Below are 12,743 nucleotides of genomic sequence, written 5' to 3'. Positions count from 1 at the left end.
GATGAAGCAATGTTGTCCGAGACTCGAAATTTCAATTTTCCTTCCCTGCCGGTAGACAAGATAGTGACCATGTCCAGCTGTACTTACCAACTACCAAGTATCATGCCAGCTTTCGTCCCCGCCGTCAACATCATTCACGCATGCCATAAGATCGTGCGGAGTGTATCCACCCGAAGCGCTCATCCAAGCGACTATGCTACCAGCGCACAGTTATCCTCCATTAGCGGCGCATATGGGCGTCTATTCCGTTCTGCAGTTCATTCTCAAGGTCCTGACCGTGACCCTGAAACATCTCTTGCGGCCGTGGGTCTTCGTAGGCGCGGGGATCGTAGCCCTCTGGGATCGGCACTTGTGGCTGTTGTTGCTGTTGCGAGTACTGCTGCTGCTGAGGCGCGCGGACAGCCTGTCGGAATGATCGCACCTCTTGGAGAATCATCTGTCGCATCTCGGGGACTTCATCGACGACCTCGAAGGTAAAGTCGAACGGTGTCGGGCAGTTTGGTTCGTCGGATGCGTCGTGCCAGATTGAGAGGTAGCGGTGCTCGAGCGCTTCCTCGACACCAATGCGCTGGCTAGGGTCGAAAGCAAGCATGCGGTCAAGTAGGTCTAGCGCATCTGGGTTTGCGCGTGGGAACAGCTGCTGGAATGGAATCTTGGACATGTATGGCAGATTTCGAACGTACTCCTGAGCACGTGGCGACCCAATGCGAGAGAGTGTTGACTCGGATGGTGTTCCAAGGTAGTGCAGAATTTGGTTGAGCTGATCGACATAGTCGCGGCCCTTGAAGAAAGGCTTGCTTCCTAGCAATTCGGCCAAGATGCAGCCAACGGACCATACATCGACTGTTGCTTGTCAGCTACTTTTCTCGTGCACATGTACTCCTGCGGTCACTCACTGGCTTTTGTGTAGCTCTGGAAGCTGAGCATAATCTCTGGTGCTCGGTACCATCTCGTGGCAACATATTCGGTCATATAGCCAGCATTTTCCTCGGGATCGGCACTGAATCCTCTTGCAAGACCAAAGTCGGCAATCTTGAGCTCGCAATCAGCATTGACGAGCAAATTGCCTGGCTTCAAGTCACGATGCAACACGCTCGCACTGTGAATGTACTTGAGACCGCAAAGGATCTGGTAGATGAATGATTGGAAGTGGGCATCGGTCAGTGGTTGGCCAGATCGTATGATGGCAGCAAGATCGCACTCCATGAGCTCTGGGTGGGTGGTAAAGTCAGCATCGTTCAGCTATTACCCATGGCCTCGACAACGTTTCTGCCTGATGTTTCTCACCTTCGTACAAATACGTCTCGTTGAAGCTCTCCGGCCGTGGGATATCCATATCGTAGAGACATGTGATGTTCCTGTGGCCACGAAAGTGCTGCAACAGCTTGATCTCTCTCAATGCGCGCTTGGCGAGAATCTTCTTGCTGAAGACATTGGTGATCTTCTTGATCGCAACGCCCTCGCCAGTCTGGTTGTTTGTTGCGGCGCAGACAATACCGTAAGCACCCTGGCCCAGCTCTTTCGTGACGGTGTATCGCTCGTCGACAACGAAGTCCTGGTTGAAGACCTTGAAGACCTTGCGGCCTTGCAGTGTTGGGTCACTCATTTCTGCGATGTGCGTCTCGCGGTCGCAGAGATGGAAGGATGTTCCGCTTTGAGAAGTCTTGCGATGGCTAGTCCCTCCTTCTTTGTCTGCGGGCTGCTGACTCCGCCGAGGAGATTGTATTCACGCGCGCGGTAGGTGATTTGTATGCGGAGGCGCCGAACAGCAGGGTGGCTCTGCAATCCGGCGAGAAGAGCGGGCACTGCGTTGGCCCCACCACCAAGAAAGTGTCGTAGCGGGCGAGAAGCGAGTGGCCGGGACGAAAGAATTGCAAGATGGAGAGGCCGGAGCGAGCGAAGTACGGCAGCACAGTATCAGGAGTGATTGTCAATGAGGTGCAACGTCAACCGAAGCGTAGCGTACGGAGGCTCGTGGGAGGTAGCGAAAGGCACCACCTGGCAGCAGCAGGGCAGGCCTCTTCCTGCAGCTCTGATCCTGACCCTGGGAGAGGGGCTGAACGCTGAACCACACGGCTCCACCTGTTTTGCTACGCCGTCACCGTCCATGTCCTTGCAGACAGCTCGTGAAATGCGTCGGGACAGCAACGGTCGTGACCAGCACGCGTCGGTCCGTCAAGAATGTCTGGTGTGTCTCGATCATGTGCCAGAAAGTCGAGGTGCTCTCAGCCGAGGCTTGCACGTGGCTTGCTCTCCCGGGCTCAGGGCGATTACATTGCGCTGCCTCGGCCCGATCAACACATACATGTAGCCATCCCTCCCCTGTGTCGCCGTCGCAAGAAGCATGATCCACCTCACCATGGACGACATCCCACCCTTCACGGCAACGCCCGTGAGCGACATCCCAGCCATTCACAACCGCGTCAATGACAAGTTCCTCACAAACGAGACACGACCCATCGAGTACAGGCTGAAGCAGCTGAAACAGCTGTATTGGGGACTGAAAGATGAGGAGCCAGCGCTCATGGAAGCGTGCAAGCTCGATCTGGGCAAGAGCGCATTCGAGGCATATCTCACCGAAGTGGGTTGGGTTCTGAATGACATTCTGTTCATGATCAAGAATCTGCAGAGGTTCATGAAAGATGAGAAGGCGGAAGATACATCATTGATGAACATGCCAATGAGCCCCAGGATCAGGAAAGATCCTTTGGGTGCTGTGTTGCTGATCGGTGCATACAACTTTCCCATCCAGCTCTCGCTTGGTCCTATGGTCGGCGCAATAGCTGCGGGCTGCACTGCCATCTTGAAGCCGTCAGAGAATGCACCAAACGCCGCGAGAGTGATGCAGCACATCATCGAGCAGTCGCTGGATCCCAGTGGCTACGGATGTGTTCAAGGTGCTATTCCAGAGACAACAGCGCTGCTAGACTGCAAGTGGGACAAGATCTTCTACACCGGAAATGCCATGGTCGGCAAGATCATCGCAAAGAAAGCCGCAGAGACCTTGACTCCTGTCACGCTTGAGCTCGGTGGAAAGAACCCAGCCATCATCACCCGCAATGCAGACCTCCGACTCGCAGCGAGACGTCTACTATGGGCGAAGCTGATGAACGTCGGCCAAGTCTGCGTCAGCCAAAACTATATCCTCGTGGACAAGGAGGTACTCCCAGGATTCCTGCAGCAGCTTCAAACTGCCTTCAAAGAATTCCAGCCAAAGGGAGCCGAGTACGCCGATGACTACGGCAAAGTGGTCAACGAGCGTCAATGGACCCGACTCAAGGAGATGCTCGACAACAGCAACGGCAAGATCCTCATCGGCGGCAAGACTGACAAGTCACGCCTCTTCTTCGAGCCAACAGTCGTCCAAGTTGATGACCTTGAAGACTCCCTCATCAAAGACGAGTCGTTCGGCCCCCTCATCCCCATCATGACAGTCAACAACCTCGACGAGGCCGTCCGCATTGCGAACAAGGTCGACCCCACACCTCTCGGCCTATACCCCTTCGGCAGCAAAGTGGAAACCGACAAGATTCTCTCACAAACACGATCCGGCGGCGCCTCCGTCAACGATGGTTTCTTCCACGCCTCGATCCCTACCCTCGCATTCGGCGGTGTCGGCGGCAGTGGCCAGGGAGCATACCGAGGAAAAGCAAGCTTCGATTGCTTCACCCACAGGCGATCTATCACTACCACGCCAAGCTGGATCGAAGGTCTACTAGCCGTCAGGTATCCACCCTACACCGACAAGAAGCTGAAACAGTTCCGTTCGATGAACGAGAAGAAGCCTGGGTTCGACAGGAATGGCAAGTCCAGTGGCGGTCTGCTGTGGTGGTTGCTTGGACTGGGCGGCAGTAGCACGGCGTCAGCCGGCGGACGGTGGGTGCTCGTCGCTGCTGTTGCAGTGCTTGTGCGTTATTACCGGGCGACTAATTGAGTCGGTAGGGACAAGGAGGTGAAAGCCAAGTTGTAATATATGATGATTTACATCGCACAGAGACAGTTTTCTATAGAACCCCATATCAAAATGCAAATGCTAGATGACAATACTGACCGCATTCCAACTCGGACTCAAAACATCGTAAAGATGTACATCCGCATCCCACGTCTCGGCTGCGTAGCCCCTGAATTCTTGCTCGCTCTCTGCGAGGCTCTTGTAAAACTTCGCTGCCGCAGCTTTGATCTTCTGCTCTTTCTCACCGGGCTTCGCCTTGTATAGATGATACTTCGAGGCCGCGTAGATGATGAGGCTCTCCTTGTCGCCTGGCTTCGCAGAGAGCAGATATGGAATGTGACTCGCGAGTAACCACTCTCGAGGATGGTTCATAGGCAGTGCTTCTACCAGGTCCCGCTCCTCAAACCCATTCAGCTCTGCTCTGGTGGCAGGGACTGGGCGATACAGACAAGGCGGCTTGTTGATCACGAAGGACTGATGGTATGACTGCAAATAGTTCACCGCCGTATGCTGAGGTGATGCAAGGTGTATACACATCGTCACCGCATCAATCAGACCGTCGAGTGTGGTAATCGTTGGGAAAGAAGTGAGGCCTGCTCCGCCAGTGTCGCCTTCACCGCCCGGTGCTCGCATCTCCCTGCACCAGAATTGTATGCAAGAATCAGCGGCGACCGATTCATCAGATGTGTAGTGGAGCGAGAGCATTTCCTCCACCCAAGAGCGGATCTTGAACCACATGCTATGAATACAGCGTGCGTAGGCATAGTTCTTGTACCTTGGCTCGTGGCGCTCTTCGGGGTCGAAGCCGCGGGACTTGAGGTCTGCAGGGACATAGCGGCCTGTGAAGTCGAAGCGGCTGTACTCTGCCATGATGAACTTGAGAGCTTGATCCTTGGTGAGACCAATGAGGTCGATGATGATGTTGGGGACCAGGGAAGTTCTGGCTCCCGCATTGATGGTCAAGGTCTTTTGCCAGTGAGGGTAGAGGAGTTGGAACACGGGATGTGCGTCCTCGAAAGAGCGTTGCGCTCCGACTATGACTGCTTCTTCGATGAGGTGAGTGTTAGTGAGGTGGACGACCACTTCGTGACGGAGCCAGTCGCTGCTTTGCACGCAGGTTTTCGCATATCTCCATGGCCAGTCAGTCTTCTGCTCAGAGACGGCCAGCTCTTTGTTGTAGATGAAGACTGAATCTGCGGCGTTTCCTCTCCAATCAGGGATGATGGCAAGTGGCTGTAGCTTTGCGTCTTTAGGCAGATGGAACAAGCACACTGCTGCCACGCCGCACCGTTTACTTGTCCTCGTTGTCTTCTCATTTCCGTCGATGAAGGTTTCGTCAAACTCGCAGGATATCTCGTCAGATGCCCTCATGCCAGCGAATGCGCGGAAGTAGCTATAGTCCTGCATGTAGAGTGAATCTCTGTCACTTCGCACAATCTCCTGTATTTTCTGCTTCATCTTCTGGTCTTCAAGTGCTTGAGTTGCATTCTCAACGAACAGTTGAATCCATGCATCAGAGGCGCGTTCGATGGTAGTCGGATTGGGTCCTGTGAAGAACTGCTGTGCAAACCTGTGATCAGAATACCAGTCCTCGAGATCGCCAATGTTAGGTAGGTCGAAGATATCGTTGCCAGCGGTCCGTTTTCGCATGGCCTTGTTGTAATTCTCGACATCGGCCAGCTTCTCGCCCTGGTCAGGTCTACCCATTGGACCAAATGCAAGTTCGACTTTTTCTTGCTTAGCTTTGGCAGCCGTCTGTTCAACGAATGTTTTCGGCACGGCATGAGGCAGTAGCACAGAGAGTTGCGCCAATCTCATCGCACTGTGGAGGTCAGTCGGCTTCAGTGTAGGTCTCTGTAGTGGTGCGGTCCCTTCGTCTACTTCTGGGTGCTCCTTGACATACGCGCGGTTCGAGGCCAAGTTGAGATGAGGAGGATACCCGTCCGTAACAGGGTCGGTGAAGCCAAACAAGCGCCTTTTCGCCTGAAGTGACAGTGGACGAGGCATAGAAGGCTCAAAGTTCGCAGCGTCCATGAAGGATTCATAGCTCTTCTCAATCAGTTGATAAATCTTGGTCAATGCCAGTTGTGTCCCTCGGTAAGTACCTTCCTCCAGCTGGGGAGGGGCATGCTTTTGTGCCCTCTCCACGAGGACTTCGGGATTGGACATGAGAGTATCGTAATCTTCGTCAAGTATGTCGGTAGCGGTAGGTAACGCCGTGTTGTTGCCGAGTTCCCCTAGCAGCACTGCGGTATCCCAGAGGGGCAGAGAGAAGTGCTCCGGGTCCATGGGCCACTGACTTCCATTGCTACCCTCTTTGTGCTTTGCGCCCCCGCCAACAACTTCATCGGCGTTCAGAAGGAGTCCTCTCGGGACAGCTAGGTTAGCCATTGTGTTCTCGTGTGTGAGTTTTGACCGATTCTGAGGGTAACGAACAAAGTAAGAATCGGGATGAAAAGGAAAACAACTGACGGTGGCGCACGTATATATTCACACGCTTCGCATCCCGTCCTCGAGAGGGCGCAATCTGCTATGCCAATCTCTCAGGTCTGATGAGGCGCTGACGGCTCTCATCGCGATAGCCCTGACCCAAGGCGGCCTCCGGCGCCATGATGCAACGGTTGACGGCATCGAGCCATGTCACGGGAGGCAATGCAGTGAGCCGACAGGGTAGACGCTGACAATGCGACCAAAGGCTAAGGCTGAGCTTCTGTGGTGAGTTGATGGTATTGGTGACATGGTTGTTCAGCTGGATGTCGAAGGAAGAAGCTTCGTCTATTTTCAGCCGTCGCGTGGGCGGCTCAAGGATCAGCCCCTCTTTCCAGAAAGCGCTAGACCCGTGTTTCTAAACACGAAGACAACAGCACACACCTCACTGACCGCGTGTGACAATCATCAGCAACTAATGAAAACCACCAGCATTTCGAGGGGTATCTTCATCATATGTACAGACGCCCAGGGGGGCGTTATGGTACATGAGCACTTAGGAACTGCAGCTGGAAGTTGCCGGCAGCTACCCTCTTGTCAGATACCATCCTGCTCGCCCTCCGGCTTAATCAGTGCAGTAAGTGCTGTTGCTCCTCAACCACATCCCGTACCTCCATAACAGGACAGGCGCCACCATACCCAGACTTAACGCAATGAAGCCGAGCAACGAATTGCCCCAGCCGATACCAAAGTGGTCGTACATCGCAGGTGCGAACAAGGGAAAGGAAAAACCACACATGGTCCTCACAAATGCTGCTGCTCCTGTCGCACTTGCAGCATACGTTGTATAAGTGTCTACCACATACCCTTGGGCACAGTTGAAGCACACAATCAGACCCATGGCCAAGATTGCAGCTCCGATATTAGGAGCTACCCAGTGGACCTTGTAATGTGCGGTCCATCCGTATATGAAGATGCCAATAGGTATCAGCAACGAAAACGGTAGTACCAGTGGCAACCGGTATTCTGGGAGGCCTTTCGTGGGATCTTTCATGGACTTCCCAGTACCACGACGTTTGATGCTCTTGATGGTCGGGCTCCGTCCTGGCAGAGGCTTTCTAGCCACTACAAAGGGTGGTGGAGGCGTGCTGTTCGACATGGGCAAGAGGCTACCTTTGTCGGTCTTGGCTGCGCCGTGTCGATACGCTTTCCAGGCCTGGAACGTGTTGCGTAGCGAAGACGGATCAACTTCGTGCTCTTTGCAGTAGGTATACACCTTGTCCTGCATCAGACCGGATATCTGGAGTCCTACAATGAAGCCGACGCCAAGAGACAGGTAATTCAAGCTTGCTGGGCCAACGTCCATGTCATATGCTTCCTCGAACACCATCTGGAAAGTTAGCAATGCCGCCTAAATTCTGGTAGAATAGCCACTTACTGGAAATGTCGCAAACACCAGGTACATGAGACCGTACTGATAACCACGGAAAAGGGCCATGGCTCGGAGGGCGGGCTGTGTTGTAAGCATGATAAATGGCCGTACGAGCGCCTTCATCAAGATCTTCCCTCATCGAGTGATCTGGACCTTGCCATTTGGTGTGGAGATTCGGATTCCCAGTTGCCCGCCTAAACGCTTTCGCTTTATTTTTGAGGATCGTCGGATGGTGCGTTTCGCGTAACAACAGAAAGCAAGCCAGCTGCACTGCGAGATCAAAGATACTGGTTATCCAGAAGACCCATCGCCAGCTGGCATTCTGCGTCAGATATCCGCCCATTATCGGTGCCGTAGCTGGGGAAAGAAAGGGCATGAGGCTGTATATGGCAGTCGCAAGGCCACGCTCTCCGGCTCGGAAGCAGTCTGACAGTATACCGCCGCCAATCTACCAGAGTCAGTATGGCACCGTTCCACACAGAAGGTCAACTCACGGCTTGAGGTGCACTTCCTCCTATCCCACTGAGAAATCGAAAGGCCATCATTTGCTGCTTGGTTTTTGCAAAGCCACATGCGGTATTGAAGATCAGGAAGATCAGGTTGGCGCCTTGCATAACCCTAATTCGGCCAAACACTTCGGATAATGGACCTGCACAACATTAGCACGATCATTGCCACCAGATGGTATGTGGTGGGAATACCCCATAAGAAAGGGCCAACCGCAAAAGCTAGCAGAAAGATGGACATCACCAGGAACTTCTCGATTTGACTTTCGATCCCATAGTCATCTGCGATAGTGTCCAGCGCCGGTGCCACCATGGTCGAGGCCATCGGCGCAATGAAGGCAAACATTGCAATGAGCACAGTCGATGTCCAGCGGCGGTGTGAAGGCCAATTATGCGGATTTGCTGGATCATCCTTGTCCCAAGTCACAAGGTTGGAGTCTTGTGGAGCTTCGCCGTTGTTAGGGACGAGCAGTGTCGGCGCTCTGCTTGGAACCTTTGGTTTAGGTAACGGTTTTCGTGCTGGTACTGGGACGATGGTTGGCTCATATTCGCGAGCCCAGCCACTGTCGTAGCTGCTGTATCCGGCGTGGAATAAGGACAAGGAAGAATGGTCGTCGCCATCCTCATCCCAATCGTCGCCGATGTAGGACTCTATCGTGTCCCTTCGAACCATCTCGGTGACGTCCAGCTGAATGGGCACATACTCTTCGAAGTCCAGATCACCAGGTACATAACCATCGTGGTCGTCATCTGGATACTCGCCACAAAGACTATTCGAGCGGGAGTCCTCCGAAGGGCGAGATTCTTCCTCTTCGACGATGGGTAATTGAGCCATCACTGGCTCGTATGGAACATGAGCCATGCTGCTTTGAAACGAGTGAAATGCAGCTAACGAAGGACGAAGTTGGCGTGAAGCTCCAGCATGAGGTCAATGACCAAGAATATAACACAACGCTATGAAGTATATTGGCTGTCCGGCTATCAACGTGGCCATAGTAGCCCATTGCATAGCGCCTGAGGCAGTGCCTCTGCATAACGGCACTTCCATCATAGCGCGACGCAGAAGGAGCAGTATGCATGGTGTGCTATGTTTCATTTTCAGCAGAGCGCGGAATGCAGGTTTGCTGCGCCCATGATCTTGTGCGACCATGGTCCTAACCACCCTGAGCATTGTCGCGTGAGCGAGTGAACTTCCTAATGAGGTGAAGGCTACAGAATCCAGTCGTGGAGCCAAGCAGTCCGCGGCGCCATGAGATCGACGCCTGATGCCCAGGGCGATGCAGGAGCGGGTCTTGGTCTCCGTTTTGGAAGCAAGACAATCTTAATGGAATTCCACTGTGTGCTGCCGGTCGTGGCGCTCGCTGTGGCAAATCCGATCTGCGTTGGCAATTCATACCGATGGGCAAACACACCAACATCACCTCCTCCCACCTTGCACAAACAGCTACAACGGTGCATTCGCGCGAAAAAATCCGAGCCCGGAGCCCGGAGGCCTCAGATGGTTGATCAGGAACATGCACACAGTGCTTCTACTCACTCTGTGCGTCCCCAGACACTCAGCAGGCTTGATTAGTGTGACCTACCGGTGAATGAAGTGCTTTGGTGGCTGTCTTCAGCGGCCCATAGCGAGGTGACGAGGTCGTAGGTGGCTGAGTGACAGCCGCGAGCCAAGCTCGAAGCGGCAGGTCCGCCAAGTGCCAATATCGACGTCCAAGATTCGTACCAAGATCTCCCTTGGGGAGCAATTTAGCTTCTGCGGATCTTCGACACGTGGAGTCGCACAGCAGGTGTCTGAACATATCGTCAAACACGAGTCAAGCCCATGTAGCGAACGTTCTATTTCGTCGGAGCTACCACGAGGACCCGAACCAGATAGACGACATACCGCAGAACCTCACCACCAAGGCCGACCTGCGCCTCTTCTTACCATCCGTCAAAGAGTTATCGCAAGGCACAAGAAACTTTACAACGACAAGACCGCCACAATTCGGGCTCACCGCTGTGTGCTCGGCGGCCAGCACTCACAGCCAGTGCCTTGTCGCAGATGACATGCCTGCTTTGACATGCTTTGGGTGAAGTTCATCTCTCAAACTTCGCTTCCGTTCTTGGAAGACGTGCTAATCGTTCTAATGTAGGTTCTTGATGACACAAGCCGCTCGAGACATTGACTTTCAGCCCATAAGCCACCACAAGCTGTCGTGTGCCCTCTTTCCCATCTGCCCCGAGGGTTGTATGGTCGAGTCCCGAGGGACTGTCAAGTTACCAGTCTCTGGAACCTAGCACCAGATGATGTCAATGCACTTGCTACTAACCAGTCAGAACTAGTGCTATTCGCGGTACCTGATGCATGTTCCCAAGGATGAAGCACGCGAGCACAGCCGATGATGTCTTCGTCAGTCCCTATCTTGAGACACGCTGTCAGCTAGTTCCTGGCTGGGTAGCGTTGTGGTGAACCTAAGGCTGTGCAGGTAATGAGCGAGCACAACGAGCATACAGCAGACGGTCAGTATAGACTAAACATTTCATCAATCTCGTGCATAAAGTGACAGCAATTTCCCCATCTGTCAGGACATCAATACAATCATCATCACAATCACTATACACACTCGCTTGCAGACATCACTCTCGCTCTACGTGGCAGCTACCAACATCCAACCACACGAACGCCAATACTATCTCATCTACCTTCAGGATGGGTATCTCAATCACCCCAGCTGATCGTCTCAGCCTCAAATGTGTCAACCAGGCACTACAGGTCCCACGTGTGCTGATCTGCCCTTCTGGCTTCAAGGAGAGCCTCCAGCCTGGCGAAGTTGCGGACTGCATTGAGGCAGGGATCCTTCGGGCAGTTCCCCAAGCTTTAGGTGAGTGATGAGTACAATGTCTGGCGCCAGCAATGACAACAGCCAAACACATCTGACGATGGACCGCAGCTAACAGGGTTAAAGTCATCAAGGCACCCATGGTTGATGGTGGTGAAGGGTTTACTAAAGCGCTCGTAGCCACGACACGTGGAGAGCTGCAGCACCTCGAAGTCATGGGTCCCGTCCATGAAATGGTCCCTTCCCACTTTGGCTTCCTCGGTGGCAAAGCGACTAAGACAGCTGTGGTTGAGATGGCAGCAGCAGCAGGTCTTAGTCTTGTCCCAAGGGACCAGCGCAACCCGCTCTACACGACGACATTTGGCGTAGGCCAGTTGCTCAAAGCTGCTCTCGACGATGGCGCTGACCATATTCTGCTCGGCTGTGGTGACTCTGGTACTTGCGACGGTGGAGTCGGCATGGCTCAGGCGCTCGGCGCTCGCTTCTTCGATAGCAAAGGCGAAGAAATTCCCCAAGCTCGAGGAGGTGCTTCACTGGCAGACCTGACCACTGTCGACGTGACAGACCTTCACCCTCGTCTCAAGGAGGTCAACATTGATGTCGCCTGCAACTGGCACAATGTTCTCTGTGGAGAGAAAGGCGTAGCTCGCGTCTTCGGACCACAGAAAGGCGCAACGCCGAAGGAAGTCGAGCTTCTTTCGTCAGCTATGGACGGCGTCGCATTAGTCACTTCCAAGCACCTGGGTCACGACATCTCGCTCGCCCCAGGCAGTGGTGCCAGTGGTGGCATGGGAGCCGGACTTCTTCTCATTGGCGCAACTCTCCATCCACGTTTCGACATCATCACTAAGTTCCTCAACATTACCACCCTCGTCGCGTCCTCCGACCTCGTCATCACGGCTGAAGGCGGCATCGACGAGCAGACTCCTCGTGGCAAAATACCATCAGAAGTCGCTCGGATCGCGAAGTTGCAGAACATCCCCGTCATCGCTCTAGCGGGCACGGTAGGAGTCGGAGCAGAGAAGAATTATGAGGCAGGTATCGATGCTTATGCTTCGATCTTACAGGGTCCTGTCACTTTGCAGATGGCGATTGCACAGGCTGAGAGGCTGCTTACTGATGCCGCCGACAGTGCCATGAGGATGGTGATGGTTGGGTGGCAGTTGAAGAAGACCATGATGCCTAGGTTCTGGGAGGGTGCTAAAGCGAAGGAGCCTGAAGTGAGAGTCCTTGTGAGGAGGACCAGGACTTTCAACTACTAATCGTAAGATCAGCTTGAGATATGTGACGCCCTTATATTACTTAGGCGGGACATGATTGCAACGAAGTGGCACGTTTGATGACCTTATATTACTTAGGCGGGACATGATTGCAACGAAGTGGCACGTTTGATGACCGAGCATAATACGAGTTGACAGCAGACAATGAAGCATTCTAGCTGTTTAAAACAATGTCTTCGGAGTGATTCATCAACTATCAACGACCATGTCGGGTTCATCCTGAGTCTCGAGCACGAGTGTAGGTACCAGGGTACTACCGACTGCGGTCTCGGCCTATGGCGTGATTGTGTACCAGAATGCCACCTCCATCCCGAAACAACAATG

At 53.6% G+C, this 12,743-nt stretch overlaps 5 protein-coding genes across 5 annotated transcripts; 2 read left to right on the top strand and 3 right to left on the bottom strand.

Moving 5' to 3' along the window:
- Positions 1-220: 220 nt before the first annotated feature.
- On the bottom strand, positions 221-1,606 carry CLAFUR5_12136 (Mitogen-activated protein kinase MPS1; the record flags this gene model as incomplete). Its single annotated transcript, XM_047911284.1, has 3 exons — positions 221-843; positions 897-1,211; positions 1,288-1,606. 3 exons carry the CDS (start codon positions 1,604-1,606, stop codon positions 221-223), a joined length of 1,257 nt encoding a protein of 418 aa, XP_047767093.1.
- A 738-nt stretch (positions 1,607-2,344) lies between these two features.
- CLAFUR5_12135 (Beta-apo-4'-carotenal oxygenase) lies at positions 2,345-3,970 on the top strand (the record flags this gene model as incomplete). Its single annotated transcript, XM_047911283.1, has 2 exons — positions 2,345-3,876; positions 3,943-3,970. 2 exons carry the CDS (start codon positions 2,345-2,347, stop codon positions 3,968-3,970), a joined length of 1,560 nt encoding a protein of 519 aa, XP_047767090.1.
- Positions 3,971-4,033: 63 nt separating this feature from the next.
- Positions 4,034-6,343, bottom strand: CLAFUR5_12134 (Seed linoleate 13S-lipoxygenase-1; the record flags this gene model as incomplete). Its single annotated transcript, XM_047911282.1, has 1 exon — positions 4,034-6,343. The coding sequence occupies one exon, from the start codon at positions 6,341-6,343 to the stop codon at positions 4,034-4,036; it is 2,310 nt and encodes a 769-aa protein (XP_047767091.1).
- A 661-nt stretch (positions 6,344-7,004) lies between these two features.
- CLAFUR5_12133 (Efflux pump vrtL) lies at positions 7,005-8,990 on the bottom strand (the record flags this gene model as incomplete). The annotated part of the gene is made up of 5 exons (XM_047911281.1): positions 7,005-7,769; positions 7,818-7,879; positions 7,923-8,259; positions 8,306-8,460; positions 8,513-8,990. The coding sequence occupies 5 exons, from the start codon at positions 8,988-8,990 to the stop codon at positions 7,005-7,007; spliced, it is 1,797 nt and encodes a 598-aa protein (XP_047767096.1).
- A 1,887-nt stretch (positions 8,991-10,877) lies between these two features.
- On the top strand, positions 10,878-12,401 carry CLAFUR5_12132 (Glycerate kinase; the record flags this gene model as incomplete). The annotated part of the gene is made up of 2 exons (XM_047911280.1): positions 10,878-11,181; positions 11,266-12,401. Coding segments are annotated over 2 exons (1,440 nt in total), but the record flags the coding sequence as incomplete, so codon positions are not given.
- Between the last annotated feature and the right edge of the window lie 342 nt (positions 12,402-12,743).

Source organism: Fulvia fulva, chromosome 10 (assembly GCF_020509005.1).
Source record: "Fulvia fulva chromosome 10, complete sequence".
Taxonomy (NCBI): Eukaryota; Fungi; Ascomycota; class Dothideomycetes; order Mycosphaerellales; family Mycosphaerellaceae; genus Fulvia; species Fulvia fulva.
The sequence above is the reverse complement of the archived record's forward strand: the minus strand, read 5'-3'. Positions and strand labels throughout refer to the sequence as shown.